The 25,376-nt window shown below is 31.2% G+C and overlaps 1 protein-coding gene across 2 annotated transcripts; it reads left to right on the plus strand.

The window, feature by feature from the left end:
- Positions 1–12,632: 12,632 nt before the first annotated feature.
- LOC128183329 (protein GDAP2 homolog) lies at positions 12,633–19,939 on the plus strand. Of its 2 annotated transcripts, XM_052852296.1 has the most exons (13): positions 12,633–12,696; positions 12,842–13,028; positions 13,134–13,276; positions 13,488–13,641; positions 14,175–14,263; positions 14,559–14,635; positions 15,054–15,216; positions 15,790–15,976; positions 16,230–16,383; positions 17,183–17,322; positions 17,503–17,557; positions 17,754–17,897; positions 18,413–19,939. In XM_052852296.1, exons 2-13 carry the CDS (start codon positions 12,874–12,876, stop codon positions 18,467–18,469), a joined length of 1,518 nt encoding a protein of 505 aa, XP_052708256.1. In that variant the 5' UTR covers positions 12,633–12,696; positions 12,842–12,873; the 3' UTR covers positions 18,470–19,939. The 2 variants fall into 2 exon arrangements, with proteins under 2 accessions (XP_052708256.1, XP_052708255.1); XM_052852295.1 differs by having other exon boundaries at positions 12,644–13,028.
- The last annotated feature ends 5,437 nt before the right edge of the window (positions 19,940–25,376 follow it).

Below are 25,376 nucleotides of genomic sequence, written 5' to 3' on the forward strand. Positions count from 1 at the left end.
GCGAAAATTATTGTATAATTTATTTGTGAATAAATTAATGTTAATTACGTAAAATTATATTAGTCGTTTAGTAGCTATGCGAAGATAAGCATTAAATTTATATCAAGATAGAGTAATGTGCGCCATTGATCAGTACACTCAAGAAGTTCGATCATCTATAAATCCATACAACCAAAGGGCCTCTGAGGCCATGGCACAGAAATCGGTAATAGACTAGCCTTTTCTCACCTTAATAAAATTGATGAAAGTATTTATGAACAATTGATTTAATCTTAAGCGTAAAAAATTTTACAGACAATTTAAACATGGCTTACAAGGTTCAAGAAGAATCGAGAAAGGAAGTGTAAATCGAGATCTAATTTTAAAGCGAGTATATTCAAGCGGAAAAAATTTCGGAAAAACATAAACACTATTTATAGGTCCCTGGATAAATTTGCATATCTTTGACAAGCCAAGATATGTCGTAATATATATAAGTGAACCTTTATCAAAATAAAAATCAAACCTTTGTTCCCTAAAAAGTAAGAATCATTTACTGTGGAATCATTAAATTTAGTGGGGGCCAATTTTCGTGGATGGCTTAAATTTTACAGGTTCGTTGGACGTAATTTCGTGAATTCTTATATATCTACAAAAGGAAACATGACTTTATTACCCTACTTTATCAATTCGTGGCGGATGTTATTTCGTGGATGAGAGATACCCACGAATTCCACGAAAATTGAGCCACCACGAAATTTAATGATTCCACAGTAATTAAAAAGCATGAAAAAAATGAAGCCTGAACTATTTCATTTATTCTAAATTATTCCTAATCTACAAATAACTGACGCTTACACATGTATTAATAATGTACATTTCTTATATATTTTAAAATAATATTTTATTCTCTCAAAACTGGATCACATGTACAAGATACAAGGATTACCAACTAAACAAAAATAAAAGGCAAGATTAACTATTGCAAAAATATGTGTGCTGCAATAATTCGGAAAAATAATAGTATCAAATTTTAAGGAATTAAACAAACAAATAAAAGAAATTTTACATCGTTAATAAAAAAGATCTCCTCAAATTGTTAGGTTCTAAAGGACTAAATATTGTTATGAAACAAAAGCATACTTTTGATCGATGTTTGCGATGATTTTTTTTATTGATCCCTTCTAGAAATTCATGTTAAAAATCACCCACTATGAAATGTCTTCTTCGAAATATGCCCGTATTTATTATTTATTCAAATTATCTCTTTGAAATATATATCAAACTTAAGGATAAGAGGAAACGACAGTTAATCGTTTTAGATCTGCGACTGACTTTGTAGTATGAAAAATTCATATTCTGAACCTTCTTATGTTATATAAACATTCATTAGTAATTCTTTATTGATTTATAAGATCACAGAATGTTTGTAAATAAAAGAAAAGATCAATCAGAAACAAAATAAGATTATCTATATCTAGTGAAATCACTTATTAGTTTTATTTATCTTAATCTTTTATTTATTTATTTTTATCATTTGTGATAGATAGAAAATTTTAGTAAGACTATAATGCGACTTTTTATTTGTAAATTAGAAAAAAACGTTCATAAAACTCCATTTCATTAATCTAATGAGTGCATGTTAGAAAATACATCAATAATATGGTGTCTCTATTTACCTCGTTTAAGCTTTTAGTCATTTACAATATTGTTCATACACAAGGTAATAAAGTACCATCACAAAATAATGGTTAATTTTGTATTTAGACGTCGACAAAAACTTGGACTTCACAAATGTTGAGAGAATCTTTTTCTTCTGGTAGAGTGAGGATTGTTATAAGCACATATCTGCCTACAGCACCGGAAGCACAATACACAGTTATCCGGTCCCCATCGTCTGCAGGTCCTTCGTAGAATCCACACGATGCTTCGGGTCCATTATTTGTAATGTTTACCTGGACATCATGCAGTCTGTCTCCTATATGGAATATTTAATAACAGTTTATTATATTATTTTACCCTGATGATAAACATACCAAGCATTCAATTTCATACATTTATAATCAGTGCATATTTTTCCTCAAGTTTGCATCGAAAATGCGAGGCTCAAGTTCAAAGTTGAATCAGGGGTACTAAGGCCCCTAAAAAATTCTTCCAGCCCTGGGCGCCGCAATATTGGCAGCCATTTTGTTTTTAAAAAGTTAGTTCGATCATTGATTGACTGGTACTTATTGATGTTTATTGCCCCTAAACTCGATTAAAATGTTCCAGTGTTTCAATAGAAGGTAATCTTAATTTAAAGACATAAAAGAGGACATCAGATAAGTTCCAATAGTGCTTTAATCAAAAAACACGACTAGTTCTATGTATGTCTTATCAAATTATCAGAGGGAAAATAAAAACATTAACATCAAGGAACTGGTCTTTTAGATACTGAATAAAGTATTCAATTTTATTACTACGGCATGTATATGAATTAAATGGATAAACAATGAAAGAAGAAATTTAAAAAAGTTTGTAATAATCAACGTAACTCTCTTCGGCTATTTCCGAAGACAAAACGTGTACGTTTTACGTCTGAAAAATGACGTCATAATGTAGACAGAGCACGCGACGTTTAGTAAACTTTGGCTAATGATCTGAGTAGGCAACCAGGCGGATCCTACTGTGTGCGTTTCAAATAAATTTAATTTGTTTTACAAAAATCAAACTGCACAGTGTGAAATCTGCGCTCGGTCCAACGGTCACACCGTTTATATATTAATAATGTTCATACACAAGGTAATCAAGTATCATCTTTGTAGATTTGTTAACATGGTTACTACTAAAGTATTTTAGTCATTTTTTTTACGGTAGGTAAACATTTCTTCCGATAGCATCAAAGGGCGATGAATGTAGGCCGCTCTTAAATACTGTTATTGAAATCTTTTAATGCGCCACGAAAAAAATCAGTATAATTATCTTATTTGATCAAAAATACTTTAATGCTCAAAGATATCATTGATGTTATACACTTCTGGTACATCCCACAGATGCTTCATTGTTTGATGTGGAAAGATATGTTTAAAAGATAAAAATAAAAGTCAAGTGCATTAAATTTACATCGATCAACAATTTTTGTTATAGATGTAGAGAATAATAAATGGAAAAATCTGTATCACAACCCATAGCAACCTTATACTCTATGTGATCCAATTTTTGACATGTATTGTTGTTGGTTTTATAATATTTAAATTAAGAAATCTGGTTTTCATTTTCATGTGAAAAAAAACTTACAAGAACTTCATCCCCATTTCAAAACTGCGCATTATCGACGTTCATATGTATTGTGACGTCATTTAAAAGGAAATCTTTACATCATTACGTCATAGTTTCGACTGCAGATATGCACAGAAAAAGATGTTAAGATCCTAGGTTATCCGAATAAAAGTGCAAAGATATTCCAAAAAGGTGTCATAAATGGTGAAATAAAGGATGATGATACGGGGCTGTAATGAAAGCGCGTGGATCTTATTAGGAAGTACATAAAACCATGGGAAGAAAATACCTTTGTTCTTACCCGACGTGACGTCACATTTCGTTGGTTAATGAGAATGATTGACGTAGATTGAAAAAGTAAAATAATAATTATGCTGTTTCGAGTTGTACGTGTAAATAATTTAATGCTGTATTATCTTTTCTTTCCATGAAATTATAAAAATATATTCGAAAATAAAATGTTTGTCAATTTTCATGTTAAGTTGTTAACGTTTTATAAATGTGTTGTGCGGCTCATAATTATAATTTTTCCAGAAAAGATTGGTAAGATATGTGATAGGAAGAAGAATCTCTCATGATCTGCGATGGTATTATAATTATATCCAACTTTTTTGTGTATTTTCTATTCCCTCGCCAATGCTTGTGGTTAGAAAACATACAACTCGTTGTGTAAAAATCATATACCATCCAATTATGAGAGATTATTCCTTTGAACAATAAAATGCTAATCACCAATGAAAGTATTTATTGTTTACATTTTTCTTATACCAAATTAATACACTGATTGTAAAAAGCAATTAAAATTTACTAAATTACTGTTAATCTGTACGTTAGCCAAAAGAAACGGCCAAATTGTCTCCAGTGGGAAATTGAGTCTGACATCATCATGATAATATATTGCAGTTCGTGACTTTTCTTTGGTATCTGTAGGTTTCGATCAATTGATAAACGGGGCGTGTAGATTTAAGTTCTGTTTAAGTCGCTGTAGGTTTCAACCAATCTATAAACAGGGCCTGTAGATTTCAGCCTGGTCGTTTCTAAAAAGTTAAATATTAACCATAAGATTCTGCGTATTTTGTAAGTCAAATATTCCAAACTGTAGTTAGACAATAATGTATTCTATGCAAAGCTAATAGAAACATAAAGTAAAAAAAAATGTTTAACATTTTGTTTCCATACTTACAAAAAGCATTTTTTCGATACTTTTCATTGTTCAAATTTAGCTTATCTTCTTGGTCATTCTTTCAGAAAACCATTTCATATCAAATAAAAATGCTGGGTACCCGGACCTGACAACTCTAACCGTTCGGATCAATAGTGACTCACACAGCATTACGTCACACGTGTTTGATACGTATACGGAGAATGAGTGGGTACACGCCAAGATTACCTTACATTCAGTGGATAATATGAAGGTATTTTTTAAATTGTTCTCCATAAACATTAACGAAAACAATATAAATGGGGGAATGAATTGAGCATTATTGAAAATGTGTTTTTATTTTTTTTTAGGTGTCCTTTAAAGCAAAGTTTGGCGAACTGGCCGTCTATAACATTGTATTTACCCCGATGTTACGTACAAATTGAAAAAAGGTGAACCAAGTTAATACTAAACAAAATTTATTGAGGACTATAACCTGATATGATAAAAATATCTTCACATATTTCCTATGCATACAAAAATTTGTCATAAAATAAATAAAACATCCTATTGACATTATTGGTCATGATTAATTAGATATTTTAAATAACATGCATTTATCAATACCGACTTTAAACTCTAGAGTATGTTACTTGCAATTAAAACAAATTTTCCACTTTGTCATAAAAAAAATACCAAAAAATCGAATGAAATTATGAATGGCATAATTAATATTCTTCTCATAAAACAGAATCATGTTTCAGAAATGATAAACTAACGATCATAAAATAAAATGTTGTTGTACCTTCCACCTTACATCCTGTGGTATGATGATAATCAGCAATATCACCAACACCTGCGTCATCTTATTTTCTGATCTTTTTCTGTTTATATTTATGGAAATAAAAAGAACAATTTAGATTAAAAAAAATTACTTGGAAATTTTTTTTACTTTGTACAAAGAATGATGAACAGTTAAAATTTAGACATATTTAAAATAATGTTAAGAACGTCATATCTTGACTCTTAATATTGACTCTTGATATCTTAACTTGGTATGCCTAAAATTCAATCTAATTTCTTAAACCCTTTTCCAAAGGTTTAGGCTCAAAATCTCGAAAGCGATAAGAATAGAAAAGTACCCTCGCTAATTTGTTACTACAACTCGACCTATAAATCTAAACTTTCATTGTCTTTTTTTTACAAAGCAATCGTTGTAAAGATTCTGTTTAGTTAAAAATATCGCCACAAATATCAATAGGGCAAATCTTGGGTTTCTTTCTTTAGGTAACCTGACTAACTCAAATGACCTATTGAAATCGTTCGTCTCACGTCGTTCGTCGTATGTTGTCAGTCGGTCGTAGACTGTTGAATATTTTAAGCTTCTTCTCTGAAAAAACTTTACTCATTTAAACCAATTTAAACTAAATTTATCATAAAGCATCTAGAGATAAGTGGAGTTTATATTGTGAAATTCATGACCCCTGTCCCTCTAAGGCCTACGGGGTTAGGCTTAAACCATCAAAATTAATGTAATCTTTACAAAATAACTGCTGGCATAACTGTAATAAGAATTGGGCTCTCTACCAAAATTTTGAAATTCATGGCCCAAGGTCATGGGTTCTTGTGTTAGGGCGGAGCTCTAATGGTTGTATTGAGAAAATATTAATGCATTAATTCTTTAAAAATCGACCTTCTGCTCCTCAATATTTAGCTGATGAATATGAATATATTTTTTATGATGAGGAATAGTGCCTCTTCCAAAACTGTGAAGTTCATGGCCCCTGACTTAGGGGTCTGGTGTAAGGGTGAGGCTCCTAATGATTGCATTAATATTTTAAAAAAATTCTCCTCTGTTCCTGTGTATTAATCTGATGAATTAAGCTCATAGTTATGATTAGGAAGAGTACCTCTTCCAAAAAATGAATTTTATGGTCCCTGGGTCAAGGTTTTTGGTATTAGGGCAGGATTCTAATGATTATGTAGTGAAACATATAATGGACTATTATCATTTTGTATAGATGGTATAATTATTTTAATTTTTTTTCATGACTTTTTTTCATATTTTTTCGTGACTTTCACAAATTTTTGTTACATGCTACGTTATAGAGGTATTAATGCTATGCACAATTAATTAATTGGACAGTGTAACATTTACCTTGGAATCTATTTAATTTTTGTTTTACATATAATACTGAATACATACCGATATAGTTATATTACAACTATGTGGTGAATGTGGTTTTTGTGAAAGTTAGAGGGTGGAGGACAGAAAACATTGAGTGAAATTATATGCATATGCACAAAAACAAGAATACAAATCAAAAACATGACAAAATTAAAAAAGAATTACAACATGCACAATGAATTAGAATTGAGATATCAAAAATCATACATTTATATTGAAGAAACGAGATAAATTCTTTCAAATATATTTTCCATATTTCTCTCAAATTAATTAAATTCACAATTCTTTAAAAAAAAAATTTTATTTTATCTCATGATAGGATTAAACAGGTTGAAAAACGATTTCGAAGCAACATAACTATGAAAAATCTGCATCTATTTTGATGCAGGTGTTTTTGTATATAAACTTATGACATAGACCTAATATACGTTTGAAATCAGGTGGGTTGCAATTCCCTTTTCAATATATAAGCGAGGCGGGAAAATATTTGAATTTCATTTTATTTCCTAATGGCGTGGTCTAATTTTAATCTTCTGTGTGTTGCGGTCTATTTTGAATAATTATCTACACTCTACTTTATTCTGATAACAGGATGATTTTCTATCATTCAGACAACTAAATGTGAACAGAATGATCTGGAAATCGACTGTATGGCAGAGCTAAGTCTTCAGTCACTATTCAAATAACTATATTTAAGCTGTTCATTCTATTGATACGCGGCAATTACGATTCAAAAACATTCCAAAAGAAACTCTTTGTGTGTCCTTTTAAGAAAAATGAATAAACATAAAATGCTAACTAATCATATTTTTATTCTATATCTACATTTTTAGCTCTGTTAAAAGAGATTCGTTTCTCTGTTTTTGGTTAACCATTATGGGTTACCTTTAGACGGAAAACACTGCATTACACAATGATTCTACTCGTATATTTATATTTTATAATGTTAGATAGACTATATTCAATAAAATATTTATGAGAAAATGACATGTTTACAGAGTTTAGTAAGGGACTTTATTTTGTGGCGGAAGGTTTTCAAGAAGAAAATAAACATTTTTTCATAATTCTATAGTTTTTTTACTGTTGCTTCAGTGCAGACCAAACTTTCAGATAGTTTGTGCATTACAATATCTTCATGTTGTTCCAAAAAACATATCTGACCATATCTCAAATTTTTATCGAATATATTGACATATTGAGCTTATATTTTCATAAAGTCAAAAAAGTTTTAACAACAATTTTGGCCTATTATTTAGCTTATTTCATGCTATATCAAAACCTTTTTAAGTGTAACCCATATTTGTTTTTTTTTTTTTAAATATGGCACTATTTATATTTTTATCTGCGTTATAATTTGATTACTCCAACATTTTGAAACAATCTTAACATATGCTGATGTGTTCATTATATACTAAGTACTGACTGACATTTGAAGCCACCAGTAAGGCAGGGTAAATTAAACTTAAACTTAAACTGAAATATTTTTATATAGAGTATTCACTACATAAGTTCAACTTCATACTGTTTTGAAATTATGATTAAATCTTAGCTCAAACTGTAAATATTTGTTGATATCTTCAAAGAATCAATATCGATGCCATATTTGTTTGTAATTATAACATCTTCAATAAATTTATTGAATTCTAACCTCCATACAGTTCTTAAAATAGTTTAAATAACAACTTTGATCGTGGTGTACATAAAAATAAGAAATGTTGTACAGAAAATCTTTTGACAGCAAATATGCAATAGATTGTTATGAATGACATCATCTCTGTATGGCAAAAGCAATTGCTCAATACTATGAGAGTACTTTTTCATTGCAGTTTCCAATGCAAACCTTAAATATCTGATAGTAGCTGGTTTAGTTTAGTTTTGTTCTTCTTCTTACGTATCCCATGTAATTATCAACATTGAATGTTGTTTCTTCATTTATTTTCTTTGGTAGCTGATTATATATGGTGTGTCTGTATTTTTCCTTCCTTTTATTGACATTTTTAAGAGATTCTGTTCTTATTTAGTATGTTTGATGTAAATTATGTATATATCGTTCTCTCTCTCTCTCTCTCTTTTTCTTTACCTCTTTCAAAGAAGACAAAATTCCATTACCAGACCGAAAGTATTTATTTTTAAGATTTTTAGCACTACATTACAGCTGTGCAATTTTAGAAATATCATGGACACAATATTTTGTTCATAATAAGCGAATTTTTTTGCAGTTTTCCTCCTGTGTACCAACAACTAATGAAAGGGACAAGCCTCCGGCTCCAACAGTAGTCGTCACAGCAACAGGTACAATTACAGCCATTGCCATCAGGACTATTCCAGTTAAACAAATACATGTAGTACTAAAGCCTCCTAAAATCCACATTGCTGAATAATCTTCGTCTCTATCCATTTTAAGTTGGTTTGCAAACTGGATCATGCTTTTAAATTATGGTAACCGATGACCTATAAAAGATATGTCAACATGATTGAAGGTATATGTAAAATATCATGTGGGTGCGGTGGGGATGCGTGCGTGCGTTCGTGCATGCGTGCGTGCGTGTTGTAAGTAAGACTATTTGTGTCAATCTGTATGATTACAGTAGGTTTTGCGTTGATCTGGGAACATAATAATCTTTTCCTAGGAATTACGGTTTATCAAATATAATATGCCTTTGTCACTCTGTCACGTGTTATTCCTTTTTTTTAAATTGCTTTATGTCTCGTCACTCTTTATGCGAAAAAATCGTTTCCTTCTTATCAATTGTGTCTTTTCACGTACTCAGTATTTTGAAAAACACATAGAAAAAAGGCTTTGGCTAATTGGGAATTCGGTGCAGGTACCGGTTGAGACCAATAGGTTTTAATTACAAGTATAATAATTACATGTTTAAAACAATAATTCGTTTCCTACATGGACACGTGATAAGGACCTCAACAAACAAAGGGGGAAAAAAATTAAAATGAGCTTTATTATGAAGCGGAATAGGTCATTTAACAAGAGCTTGGACTTTGGGTAGTTGTGTCAAACGGCAATGTGACGTAGGCATGTTTCTGTCATTTTGTACTGATTGAAGTAGATAAATTTTGCATTTTTTTATTTACATTGAAAGAGTTTTTTTGACAACTCATTTGTAAAATTTAATATTTCAAACTCAACACAAAGATATTTTTAAGAGCTCTATTACATATCTATTGCGATATGCAAAAAAAAAAAAAACAGCCTAGAGAAATTCCGAATTCATCAATCCAAGTCTTTAAAAATTGGTTCAATGGTTACTTTTTAGCGATTCTTTGAAAATGTTGGTTTTCAATAAAATCTATACTACTATATTAAAATAATAGACGCGAACTTTTGGGCTTTAATACCGATAAATCGGAAGAGTACTGTCTTTTGATTTATATATTTTACACATCATTGGTACTTGAAGATTACGAATTTGTTTTTATTTTTTTTCTCAATCAAGCTTCGTTAATTAATCATCAACGAAAATTCCTCAAAAAATTCCGGAAATCATCAAAAATTTTACAATCTTGCGCATGCGCATTACATTAACGCTAAATCACTGGAGGCTCTTAATTGTATGCTTCCACACCATCACATTTGCATGAATAAACTTGGAAACGTTAAACAAATGCGTCTTAATTTTTCTTGTTCATCAAAGAGAATACGGGAGATAACTATAACAGTGCATTTACCATAAAAAAAAAATCCCGAGAATTTCGAATGTCAACATGGTGTGTAAAAAACGTTGTTGAAATATTTTGAATTCTGCAATTATAGAATTTAACTTTTCGAAGAAAGGTATTTAATTACAGCTTCAAAATGGTTTGTTATGAACAGTTTGACTATTTTTTCAATGCAACTTAATTAATTAATTTTCTCAACGATTCTGCTACATTACGGGTGTGTGTATATATATATATATATATATATATATATATATATATATATATATATATATATATATATATATATATATATATATTTATATATATATATATATATATATATATATATATATATATATATATATATATATATTAGGGATGTCAACGAGTACCCGGTTAACCGGGTACTCGATCGAACGTCCGAGTATCGAATACTAAAATTGGTACTCGGTTACTTCACTACACCGAGGCTTATACTTTTTAAGACACTACGTCACAAGATGGCGATTTAAATGTTTTGTTAAATTGTTTGTATCAATCGATTCAGATGTCTATCGTCATAGCTCAGTGGTTAAAGTATCAGGCTTGTGAACCGCAGGTCATGAGTTCGAATCCATCTGGGGCTTTTGTTCATGTTAACTGAATGAAATTTTTGAGAATATCATTTTTTATTTAAAATTGCAAATTTTTTCGCCTATTTGACATATATACTTATTATCCATCATGCATTCTATCATAATGAAGTAATTTTCTGTTGATTTGAGAAACTTTTTCAAGGTGTAGTGAGGTACCTTAAAACTTAAAATGTCCATTGCACTTGTACATACAGTAATTAGGATTTCTTACGCCTCTGAATATGCTAAATGACCGTTATCGCCTGTGGCAATGTTTATATAGTAATTATCGTGACCAAGCACCTGTTACCTAGCTTTTCTCACCTTTGACTGTCTTCTACCCTTATTTTTGGCTTACTTTAATGATTTGTTTTCACTGAACATCGTTGATATAGTCTATTATATAAATTAGATCGGCACACAGTAGAGAAATTGAACAGACCTAAAATGCCGCCACTGACTTCAAAGGTCTGGAAATACGAAGTGCTCATAATTCTTACAACAGAAACACACTTACGGGGAAACCTCCCATTAGATCATGTGGTTTTATTTCTACAACAGTGACCAAGGTTTTACAGTTATCAATGTACTTGTTCATATTTACACTTTTACCGAGTACCCGGGTACTCGATCGGAAAAACGTCCTAGTAACCGAGTACTAAAAATTGACCGATTTGACATCCCTAATATATATATATATATATATATATATATATATATATATATATATATATATATATATATATATATATATATATATATATATATATATATATATATATATATTTTAAAGGGGCGTCGTCACGATTTTGGTCAAAAAAAATGTTTTTTGATTTTATTGTTTACAATGCTTCAGTAAGGCGTTTTTAATAGGCAACTAAAATTTGAGTGTCGTAATTATTTCCTGTTCTTATGGCTCTACTTTCCTCTCCAAATTATCATATATCTCTTGATTAAAAATTATAAATGATATCAGTCGCAGTGAATTGTAGCAACTTGCTTCATACGTACTTCTTAAATCTTCTTTTGGGACGGTAACAGTATTTCTCCGCACGTGAACAATCAATTTGGTACAAGGTTCAACTCTTCAAATGGTACTGAATGGAACTAAAAACAGGTACAAAATGATTAGGATTATTTTTTTTATTGTCTTCTGTTGAATCACTTCTGAATACTGATCTAGGTTAAATCATGATTCAGACACGTTTATACGATTATAATACATGTAGCTGTGAAATTTGTAACGTGCAGACTGCAGAGACCCTTATTGCCTCTGCTAGGGTTTTAACCCGGGTCCCCTGGCAATGTTCGCATGCTAATCCAGCAACCCACTGGCTAGAGCTAGAAGGAATACCATATACCTTACATACGGCTCGTGCACTATGTATCAAACTCTCTCTCTCTCTCTCTCTCTCTCTCTCTCTCTCTCTCTCTCTCTCTCTCTCTCTCTCTCTCTCTCTCTCTCTCTCTCTCTCTCTCTCTCTCTCTCTCTCTCTACTTGTAAACTTTTACATATATGGATGATTGGATATACATGTACGATTGTACAGCTTACCAGATACATATATATCTGTTATATGTTATTATATGTTTTTTATGTATCTGGGCGTACCATAATCATTATGTGAAGGAATAAGAATGAAAAAAAAAAATACACTCTTTCAATCTGTAATCAATATTGTAAAAAACCAAAATATAGGAAAAACGCAGAAAAAAAATAAGCCGATAACATTTGCTGCAAAAATGGTAGGGGGGGGGGACAAACATTAGCAGCGAAATGTATTTACACCGGATAGCTGAGTCACATGATCGAAACATGGAGAATGCCCCTGAAACGGAAAGAGCAACTCGTGATTAAAGTAAACATAAACTAGTTGTTTATTTCTCTATTGCTCAATGATTTTGTCTACAAATTATATTTGATCTGTTAAAACTGTGTATAGAATTATACTCAGTATGGTTTAAGTATGACGGCTACTTAACTGTATCTTTTAAACGATAAAGAGGAAGTTAGAAGTCAAAGATTAGGCCCAGAGATGGACGATCCTTTGGGAGCTCGGTCGGACTGTGTAGACTTAAAGGAACTGACGAGATGGAATCTTACACAACTACCCATGACATCAGAAGAAAAAGATGCCGACATATCGCCTTTTCCATGGAGAAATGATCTCAATTCGAAACTTATTTTGTGGTATGAGATTATCAGCTGTTTATGGTATACTGTGTAATACTTGTTTATCTAACAGACTAATAATGTAATTGTAGTTGTGTATATAATTAATGTCTCTTTAAACAGGTGCGGTGATATAACTCGTCTTTTGGTGCATGGAATCGTGAACTTGACCAATGAGCGACTGGACGCAAAACTCCCCGAGACTGAGATAATTTATCAGAAAGGTGGTCCTGACTTAGTAGCAGAAATCAGGAACAATGTCAGGAGTAGGTTGTCAGTTGTTTGTCATCTAACATTTGTTTAAATGTCAAGCAAAGCCATTGCAGACCTACAAATTTATGTTTACAAGTGATAATTAGGATTAATTTGTGTTTCTAAAAGGGCAATTTTTTTTTCTAAAGTCTAGATGATTATGTCTCTCTTTAGTGTAGCATTGGCACATGTATCAATGTATTATGAATGTATCTATTTTTTCAGTTTGTAAAACAGGAGAGGCGAAGACAACAAAAGGACATAAGCTTCCAGCTCGTTTTGTTATTCACACTGTTGGTCCCCGATATAACATTAAATACATAACTGCCGCAGAGAGTGCTCTGTTCAGCTGTTACAGAAGTGTTCTGGGCCAAGTCAGGTAGGAATAATGCTATGAATACATTATCATATATCCTGGTATTTTTTTTTTTTAAATTTCGAAGATAGAGTATACATGAAAATTTTTCATCTGGGCAAGTCATTTTTTGCAATATTAAAAGTTTCTTATAGCAAACATTACTGTATAAAATTTCTGTGTATTGTATTTTTGCGATATGAAAATGATCGCAAAAATTAGATCATCATGAAAAGCAATCAGTTTGTAAAGTATGTAAAAACATAAGCACAGAACAGAGAATTATTTGACCTTGAATAATGATAAATCCTGGAATTTCAGTAAATTCTGAAATCAGGCGTAATACCTGATTTTCACTGTAGTAGATGCTGTCTAACTCAGGTACTACCCCTGATTTCAGAATTTACTGAAATTCCAGGATTTATGATTATTCCAAGTTCAAATAATTCCCTGTTACAGGCATACCACATGAAAAAAAGCGTCTAACTAAGGTGTAAAATGAAATGATTTAATTTTTCTAATAGCTATGTTTTTGTTTTTACCATGTATGTACACAGAGAGCATCAAATGAAATCCGTGGCCATTCCTTGTCTTCACTCCATGAGACGGGGCTACCCAATCGAGGATGGAGCCCACATTGCAATCAGTATGGCACAAATTTGAACTTTTTTTAGTGTCAATAAATAGTTAGATATGTGGGAACCAAGGATGTATTTCATCTTTTATCTTATCTTTGGCTTGTAAAAAATGACAAATCTTTGGGTGCTATCATGTATTCATTAAAGATATGTTAAATTACTGCACATTGAAAAAAATTAATTGCAGTAACTGTTGTTATTTCAGACAATCTTTCAAGTTTCAACTTCTTTTTTTTTTTTTTTTTTTTTTTGGTATGAGCATAACATATAAAATATTTGGTATTAAGCTACTCATTTTTACAGGAACTGTGCGGAGATTCCTAGAGAAATATGTAGATGATGTTGACTCTGTGATATTTGTGTGCAATGAAGATACAGTGGTACGTAATGCACTATTTATCGTTAGTACAGAATGTATCTTTGTATAACCATGCAGTACTCAAATTCTATTTCTAGAGTATCAAATTTAATGTTTTACAAGTTTACATTATTACATGTATATAATTACATGTATTTCACCCTAGATGTAGCTTATTATTTCGAATACTTAACATTTGATTAACCTCAAAGTTGTGCTGTCAAAAATTATTTACTTGAAGTAAATAAATAGGATAGGATTTATAGATTCTGATAGGTTTAGTAAATAAAATTTGAACTCTGTATTCATTTTTAATTTATTTTTTGCTTAAAACACTGTGATTTATAAAGGCTAATTTTTAAGTTGTCATTGATTATTAAGTTTTTTTCCTGTGTTAAACATGAGTAACAGCTAGATATTTACAACTGTTCTTTGGTCAGGATGCCTACATGAAGATTCTCCCGCTGTATTTCCCCCGCAGTAGTCAGGAGGAGGTGGATGCCATTAAACTGCTTCCGGAGGACATTGGAAATGAGAACGGAGAACCCATTATTCCTGAAAGACAGATTCGGATCATGGATAAACCCATGCTGGCTTCCATGAGTAAGTTACAGACAAACAATCTCCTCAAAAATGTGTTCTTTGAAGAACAAAATGCATCAAGGTTTATAATTATCGATTGTTTTTATATACATGAATTAAATCTTAGTCTTTAAATTGAAATTTATGAAGCAAATTTTGTTCATTGTGTGGAAAAATGATAATGTACATGTATGATAAGGTTAAACACAGGAAATACATGGGAATCTAATGATTAACTGGGCTTCAAATATGTACATAATTATAATGAATTTGCAGTATGAATGAATTGTACATGTTGTCCTACTTGACATTGTATTAGTAACATTTGAATAAAACAAATTATATTTAAATTTAGATAACTGATGATGTCAATTTGATATAAAATATATATAAATTTTACTGTGACCTTTGAAAAAGACCATTATGATATCTCAATTTTACAAAGAATTGTTGTTATTGTCAGGGATCCACAAATTTTCTCTTCAGCTTTATATTGCTATATCCATGTTTCTACAAAATGGACTATACTTGAACTGATGTTTGTACTGTATGTAAATTGCCAGTATTCAGTATTGATTGCTAAGTAACTTACAGGGAACAGTGATGATTTGGATGAACTTGAACAGACGATAGATTTAAACAAGGAATTTGGAACATCGACAGTTGTTGAGGTCGGCAGACATCCATTCGCTCAGATGCAGAGTAATCCAGATGAAGTGAAGATAACCTCCATGTCCAGTTATACTACAGCTGAACAGAGACAACTAGAAAACAAGCGGAGGTACGATTAATTTTTTTCTTATTTTCCAAACTTTAAATTTTCAGGAATCTGCACAAGAAAAAAATTCCCTCTCTCCCTAATGGGTCTTAAAACCTAAAGAAGGCAATTTCAAACAAAGATTTTTTCAAGGATGGCAATATTTTCTACTATGTGTTTATAAATATATTATGATCCAAAGATGTATTTTAGGGAGATTGTGATACAGGTTTCTCTTACAATTATAATTTGACTAAATCGTGCTATTTTACCACAGATACGAAAGGCTACTGAAGAGGTCTAGAGTGGAAGACTTGACCGATATCGCAGCACTTAAATGTATCTACCGAACAGGAGTGGACCGGTTTGGGCGACCTGTCCTTATACTGGTGGGGAAACACTTCCCAGCAAACACCATCAACATGGAACGAGTAGGGCCAGATTTTAAAAAACAAAAAACTATAATTAAATAATTTTTAATTATAATACATGCATATCAATAACATTTTCTATAGTAGATACTTAAGAAAATTAATGAACAGGTGATAATTGAAACAAAATTTAATTACTTATTTACCAATGGATGTCAATGTTACTACATTTTTTGCAATTTTGAGATTTCTTTAGGCTTTGCTGCCTCCATCCTTGTGATTGTTTATGTTGTATATAGATCATATTAAGTAAAATTTATGCGATTAAGAAGGGGACGGAAGGAGCGAAGCCACCGAGTCCCTTCTTAATCGTGTGAAGTTTACTTAATATGACCTAACTTACTTCGAACATACCCCTCTTTTTCACTGACTTATTAAAAGTTCTCAGCCAATCAAATATTATCTCTCTTTTATTTACGGCCCTCTTAACTGTCAATTGAAAATGTGACGTCGCTGTAAACTTAGAGAAATTCTTAACGATTAAAAACATAATGTAATAGAATATTTAGTGACTTCTGATTGGATGAAAAAGTGGGTTATGTTCTAAACTCATGACAATTGTATCTGTTGTTTCCAGGCTTTATCATTCCTCCTTCATGTGATGATATATTCCATATTTCATATGTGTTTTCAGGCATTGCTGTAAATGATTTGTGTGTTCTATATTTCACATATTTTATTGTTTTCAGGCGTTTCTGTACCTGATTTTTGTGTTCTATATTTCACATATTTTATTGTTTTCAGGCGTTGCTGTACCTGATTCGTGTATTCTATATTTTACATATTTTGTTGTTTTCAGGCGTTGCTGTACCTGATTCGTGTGATGGAGCCCATTGTTGAGTCTGATTACATCATTGTATACTTCCACACACAAACCAGTGCAGATAACCATCCAGACATGGCCTTCCTGAAACAAGTGTACTCCATCCTAGACAACAAGTAGGTCCCGCCGCGTCAAATTTAATTCTATAATAAAATATGTATATACTTTCTTCTAATTGATGGCAATTAAAACTGAGCCTGAACTTCCTTCTAAAATTTAATGAATTTGATTTTTTCTTACTTCCTGTTGATATTGAAACAAAGAAATTGAATTTTATTTTTAATTTCTTTTTCCAGATACAGAAAAAATATGAAAGCTTTTTACATAATCCATCCAACATGGTGGTCAAAGGTGGGCATGCAACACTTAATTTTTAAGTGTAAATTTTTTAAATATATATTTCATTGTAGCAATGAGATTAGTATGTAAGCAGGAAAGTAAGCGGGAAGTTAATTTAAAGTGCATGTTATCAAGTGAGGAAAAAAGTTTTTCCTTTAACTCATCAGTGTACATGTATTAAAAATGTATTTTTTTTTTCTTTTGGCAGTTGGCCACCTGGTTTTTCACGACATTCACAGCATCAGACATTAAGAACAAAGTGATTAGTATGAGAGGCGTGCAGTACTTATATGGTACTATCTTTCCCGATCAGCTGGACATTCCATCTTTTGTCATCAACTATGACATTGAGGTAAATAATGTTAAAGTTAGATTAAAACTTGTTATCTGTATATTGATGGAGAATAAAAAAAAGCCTTTACATATTATCTGAGAATTCTAGAATTATGTTGATATTTTAATGGTAAAAAGATGCAAAGGAATGGTTAAAAAACATATTTTGACATGAAAATCCATTTGAAATTTGTCAAAATTAAAAGAGGAAACAGGAATGTGGCACATTAGTTGGAATTTATCTACATCTTCATGTATTTGTGCATGTACAAAATGTACCTGTATGATTATGATACGGTAAGCTGACTCTTAAGGTCAAGTCCAAGTCTCAAGGGAAATGATAAGGATTTAATTATATTTACTCAAGGTTAATGATAATATATACTGCTGATTATATATAAACAAAGAAAACAATAGGAATATATTATCATATAATTTTCTTTCAAAATGATCAAAATATATTTATTTGAAAAAAGAAAAATAATAGGAGTATTATTTTGTTTATCAATGAGTGACCTTGAAATGGTATTTCAGATAAACGGTCCACGGTACTATGAACCACCAAACGAGGCAGGAGCAGAAGCTTTGTGACGGGAATGGAACTTGAAAACAGAAAAACTGCAAGAATAGTATTGTTAGTGATATAGTGAACAGTACTGCTCATTCAGCCTCACTCAATGTGATTTTCTGCAATACCTGTGCTAAATGAGACTAATTGCTTATAGTGCTAAAAGCAATGCCATGTCAACTGATTAATACTCAGGACTTTTTTTGGAGTGTATGTGGAATGGAGTGAATGGAGTCTGGCAGACTAACGTGTTGTACATGTTCATATCAACTGTTTTCTTAACTAATATGTTTAATTTACTGTATTATAGGCAATGCCATATAGATCACATACTCTTCATTCATGTACTTTGGTTAAAATAATGCTGAATGTACTGTTTGTTGAAACTTGTGAATATCATATTTAATTTAAGTACACTAAAATTAAAACTACCATACTTTAAGGAAGATAAAATGTTTGCCAAAGTTTAATAGAATGTAGTCCAGTATATTATTACAAACTATAATGTACATGTAATTCATCAGTATGTTGACAAAATTAGATGATTATACCAAAGTTTTGCATTGACTAGATAAGTATGTATAGATGTCCTCTTGAGTGTCAGAGCAGAGATGTATCTTTCTTTGAGCTGTATTAAAAAGAGTCCCTAATTTCATAAGAGATTTTGATGAATACATTGTACCATGTCTTCATTTCATTTCAAATAAGTTTTTAACATATCAATGTATCAATCACAGCAGTATTAGTAGTAATAAAAAATTTTAAATCCAAAGATTAACAGTAACCAATGCGATTCGATGACGAAAAACAAAAACAAACAAAATACTTTTTGCTTTGAAATTTTATGTATATTGGATTTTTGTTTGAACCATTTCATGACCTTGTATTGTAGATGAAGGAGTGTTCTACACTCTGGTTATAATAGTTACCCCATTTCTACATTTGTGTTATGGTTTGTTGAACTATTTTACCAATGAGTTCAAACAATGAGTTCAATGTAATCCAGTGTTTAATATGCTGATACTCGCGTAAACCAAAAACTATAATAATTGTTTTGCTTGTTATTGCACTTGATAAGGAAGACAACTCCCATTAGTGTAAAATGAATTATTTCACGTGATTGTTTTGCCACTCAAAAACGATTTTGTCAACATTATGCCTGCAAGGGAAGTATAAAGAATTTTTCTTCCATCTAAATGAAGGTTTCTGTGAAAAATCATGATGAATATTTTGAAAGCAAATAGAGTATGACGAATTGATAAGTTCATCACATGTCAGGTTCATGTACATTTTTCATTACAAAAAATTAAAAATATCTTATCTGAAATATATTTATTTTTAAAGGTACTGTGTACATAATAAAATCAAACAATGTGTATTATCTGATATGTATTTAATTGAATGGTTATTGTGTAACTATAATACATGTTGGTGAATAAACCTGGCGTTGTAATTGTCTATAAATGAAAACGAAAATAAAATTGCAAATGTGAGGATAGTTCAGTTTTATTTCATATACTTATGCTTGTAACCAGAGGTAATATTTCTGTTAAATATGTGTATCCTAAGTAATTTATGTTTCAGGGTTTTGAAGAAAATACTCATTTTGTTAAATATTACAAATTTAGGCTATTTAAACAACTTTTAGATAAAGAACGTTTTCAACAATCTTGCTTTGTAAAACCAAGACTTGCGAATGGTATTCATTGATATAAAATATACACATTACGGCAAAATTGTTTAGGGGTTTAGTCGTACTCTAAAAAGCATTGTCTTATAAATGTTCAAAATGGGCTTCTTTGTTTTATTTTGGATGTTTTTCTTATGAATACATATCAAGTCAATATCCTTTTGATATATAAAACTTATAATAAGTTTTACAATGCTGTTTGTTAAAGTACTGCATCTATTTTGATATACCTAGTGCTATCAAAAAATATTCTGAATGCACACATCTGCTATTAGTTGTAACAAGAAGATGTTTAAACCAAACCTAAAATGTAAACTGTTTAATACAAAGTATGGAGAAATTTTCTACAGAAACCAAAACTTCATACTTAGATACACACTTATTTTAAGTTTAGAAAAATACAAGTGTGTATAAGATATGTTTGGTAATAGTCAAATGTATTACTTCCGCTATGTATTCTGGTTTATATATAATTAATTGTGTCATTATTTTAAAAAAAATTGTTATCTCAAATAAAACTAGCTGTAAAAAAGCATAAGGAGAAAAAAGTCCTAGCCTGTTATTTACAAGTAGCTAGATGCTTAAAATGCATTTATTAACTGAACTTTAATATCATACATGTAACAACTCATCTACTCGTATTTTGTTTATAATTTATAGCGAGATTACAAGTGGTGTACATTATTTATTGTGTTATGTCATGTGAAATGATCCTATTAAGTGATACTTGTATTTAGAGAAAAGCAGTAAGTAATCACTGCCTTTTGCTATTGCTATGTGACACTTGACCACAGTCGGTAGAGAACACAGAAGAGAGTTGATAGCAATCCGTCTTATAACTATGTTCCTGCATGTTAATTCAACGGTGTCAAAATTTCACAATATCACAAAAAGTACAAATCGAGATGGTTTTAATTTCACGCTTCAAGAAAATCAAAAGTAAATCAGTCTATTTGAAATTGAACAAATTTATTAAATTTTGACACCATCGTGTTTATTTGCCGTTCTTCAGTTTGTGGAAGACCTAATAGACTATTTATTTTGGAACATCATTACTTGTAATGTTTAAACTGATGCGTTTAAATCATTAATTTCTACAAATTAATTACGTCACATACCGGTGTTATATAGTGCCTTTTCCCCCTAGCCATCTTTCCCCCTGGAAAAATGGCTATATAGCAGTTCTTCCCCCCGGAAAAATGGCTATATAGCAGTTTGTCCCCACGGAAAGCTGACTATATAGTGGGCTTTCCCCCTTTTTATAGCCAGATTACCCCCACGGAAAACCTACTATATAGTGGATTTTCCCCCATTTTTACTTTCCGGCCATGTTTATTGCGGACCATTCGTGACAATAATTTGCAATAACTGATATGATAGTAATTTCTCACAAAAAAGGATAATTATGCCATTTATTAATACCTAGAATAAAATACATGGTTTTTCAACCCCAAATATGAACTAAGGCATGCGCCTTCATAACATGCATGTGTAACCATCGTTTATTTCACCTGTTCTCACCCCCTTTTGCAACACCTTTTACACGGATTTCGGAATACCTTGAATCTTTTTCATCTAATAGATGCTTATCTACAGTTTTGACTTCGACGTTATGAACATGTAAGAACGCATTTGAGTGAAATACGCCGGTTTGGAAATGTATTACCATTAATGTATAAGCTTCTCCCAGGGAACTAACTGACCAATCTTGACTTAATTTTGTAGAGGAAGGGAATAAAAAGTGGAAATGTATCACTCCCTTCGTCCAAAAGGCCATCAATTTTAAATTAATACCGCTAGAATTGACGATCTTAAAAACAATTACTAGTATATATTTCTTCTTCTAAATATCAAACGGGAGACAGGATGCAATGATATGATGAGAAACTGAAATGTTTTAGTTTTACTTTGATTGATGGGGTTCTAAATCATGGTTAATGGGTATTTTAATTATGTATTAAAAGCATGTGTAAAGTTAGTGTTCACCATTTCGTTTTAAAGTTACGCATATTCATATTTTAAGCACATTTCTACATGTACGAAACGCGAGATATTATGATGTAAACATTTTAAAAAACAATGAAATGTCTTCACAACCAGAACAATGTCGGTATCTTTACTGGTTACTTTGGAAAATGTGAAATGGAATCTGAACTAACTTTATGTTTATATTGTCACTCACTATTTGCTAATTTTTCCCTTTTTAAGTTTGCAACGTGATTTATAAATATACAATTTTGAAAACGATGCTATATAAATCAAGATATATACGATTCCATTACCTAAAAAATTTATACTATTTGTTTCATATTTTTGCAATAAAGATTTACTTGTGTACCATATTATTTCTTCTGACAATTAAACAAGGGTAATTAAAAAAAAAAACCAAAAAAAAACAAAAAAAAAACAACCAACACATATATTGTGATGAGCTGACTTTTTTTAAATATACTAAGCTTGTTCTGCTTATCAACTAACAAGTAAAAAAGTCGTATATGCGCTTAGGTTGGTTATTTATTTTTGATTTTCGGTTTCTCCTTTTATGAATAAAAGTTCATTGATTTATTTATCTAATTATTTATTATATCATTAGTCATCTTAAAAATTGATTACATGTTTTGAAAAATAATGAATTTTACGCGCGTACCTTTTTAAAAAAAATTGTTTGTAAATTAAAAAAAAAGCAGCAGAATTAAAACGTAATTTTCAATCATTTTGATAAAGATATATATGAGTGATTGTGTATTTTTTAATGATGTTTTTACTTTTAAATGACCGTAAAAATATGTTCATGTGTTCATCTATAGTTTTTGAGATATGGGGCCCTAAAAAATACATATTCTTTATAATTGGATTTCAAACATCGGGTTAAAAAACAACAAAGGCTCCTAACCTGCATGGGGGCTTAAATTTTCAGTGTCATCTACAAGTGGTATACCACTATCACTGTGAAAATATGGTTAATTGGTCATCTCTAGAATTTGAGATTCGGGTCCCCACTTATAGAACACTATTCAATCATTATAATGGGGTTTTAAACATCGGGCCCTGAAACATCAAGGGCCCCTACCCTGAGGGCTGAAATTTTCAGAATCATCTTCAAGTGGTAAACCACTGCCACTATAAAAATATGGTGATATGGTCATCTCTAGTTTATGAGACATTTGACCCTAAACAATACGCACTATAATTATTATAATAGGATTTTATAGGATCGGGCTCTGAAACATCGGAAACAAAATTTCTCTAAAACAGAGGTTTACCCTGGATGAAATTTTCACAAACAGACAAACAGTCTGATAAATTTATCAAGAAATTCTAAAAACATTCTCGTTTAATACAATTTCAGAACACAGAATTATGCATATAAGTGTTTAACTTGTAAAACTTTTTTCAATAAATTACCTAAATTAAGTTCTATGTGTAATTCCATTACACACATGTTAAACTTTCAGCATTGTCTATAAAAACTAGAGCCGAGCTCGTTGCAAAGCAACGAGTAGGTCTTCCGTCGCAACTTCGTGTCGCGAAAGGATTGTCCATCAGTCTGATTAAAACACCTCCTTCTCCTGACACTTGTCAGCGCCTGACAGACCCTGTTTTGATAAAAGGTCATCTTTACACGACCATTTCTTCTTAACAATTAGAGCTTTAGAAAATTGATTGGAACTCTTTAAATGGAGACAAAATAAAATTAATTCATGCCTGTTTTCTATGTAACCTCTAGATTGAGTATTGCACCACTCATTAAACAGATAAAGGCATATCATTGCTAAGAAGGTGTTTATTTAGATTGTATGCAAATGTGGAGGTCAAGTGGAGATAGTCTGTTATTGATACAGGTCTATCAGAACCTGGCGAGTGTAAGGAGAAGGGAAATGGTTTTTAATGATACTGGATTATCAATATGATAATAGTAAGTTCAAGAAATCGAAAACGAGACTCAATTTCAAAGTATTATTTTCATACCAGGCAAGTTCTTCGTTTAACTTACTTCAAGTTTAGGATAACTTTAAAAAGTACATCATTTATGTACATGTATATAATCAATTTAATTATAATAAAAGTGTGGATGTGGTGGTGGGGGAAATGACCCAAAAATCAATTTTCTAAGCGTTAACTTAAGGGAAATTTTGGCTGAGAGAAAGGGGGGCATTGCTCCCACTGGACCATCTAAAAGGTACTGTTAGCAAGCTCACAAATGATATCCCCGCTAAGAAAGAAGTCATTACTCACGTATTTCTCTATCAGAGAATAATGGATCGTTCTTTTTCTTTAGTGAGTCAGACAAGGCAGGGTATATTTACAGGTCACAAGTAATCTTTATGTCAAACTCTAGCTTTTACTCATTTCCATTAATACAATATATGACACATGTTTAATATCACTTTGAACTTACGCAACTGACCCTGGGTCAAGTTCGTGACACATCATCGGTCATCAGGAATCTTTACATGAAATAGAAACTCCCAATGTTTTTCCTTAAATGACTTAGGGACAAATCATTACACACCCTCAGGTCATAAGCAATCTTTGTGTGAAGTAATAAACTCCAAAGTGGACCGGAAACAAATTTTGCACTTTTCCTGCCAGTGACCTTTACTTTGTCCAAATGACCTTGGGTTTAGGTCATGACGCTTTGTCAGGTAATGAGTAATATTTGTATGAAGTAAGAACACTTCCAATGTTTCTCCATCAGAAAGATATAGACCGGACACGACGTACGGACGGACAAGGTGATTTTTATTTACACCCCCCCCCCCCCTGAATTTATTTTCGTGGAGTATAAAAATCCTTTTCGCCCGTTTTGTGCGGCACAAAAAAAGACCTATATTTTTCAATTATTTCTATTATATCACATATAAATATACATGTAAATGTATGATTTGTATGCACATTTGAGTTCTTCTCATCATCGTCGGAAAGGATAAGAAACCCTTGGGGTCCAATAATGTCTTTTCATGGGCATTTGTCAATTTGCATCACTAAATGATTTCCAAGCGGTAAGCTATCAAAGCTTTTGAGATGTTACATGTAGATATTGAATTTCTATATATTTAAATTTAAGGTTAGGAAAAAAACCACTTTTTCATACAGTAAAAAAAAATCTAAAATAGCTTTATGTACGCGTACACATAAATAAGAAGATGTAGCAAAAGCTATAAAGACTTTATTTCTTCTGTTCTAGACTTTTTCAGAGTTAACAAACTACAAATTAACAATCTCCCATTTTGACAAGC

Source organism: Crassostrea angulata, chromosome 5 (assembly GCF_025612915.1).
Source record: "Crassostrea angulata isolate pt1a10 chromosome 5, ASM2561291v2, whole genome shotgun sequence".
Lineage (NCBI taxonomy): Eukaryota > Metazoa > Mollusca > Bivalvia > Ostreida > Ostreidae > Magallana > Magallana angulata.

Excerpts from the sequence above, each read along its gene's own strand:
- LOC128183329 (XM_052852296.1), top strand. The coding sequence starts at position 12,874 with ATGGACGATCCTTTGGGAGCTCGGTCGGACTGTGTAGACTTAAAGGAA. Across the intron at positions 15,217-15,789 it reads ACCCATGCTGGCTTCCATGA|GGAACAGTGATGATTTGGAT; the intron begins GTAAGTTACAGA and ends AGTAACTTACAG. Across the intron at positions 17,898-18,412 it reads TCATCAACTATGACATTGAG|ATAAACGGTCCACGGTACTA; the intron begins GTAAATAATGTT and ends ATGGTATTTCAG.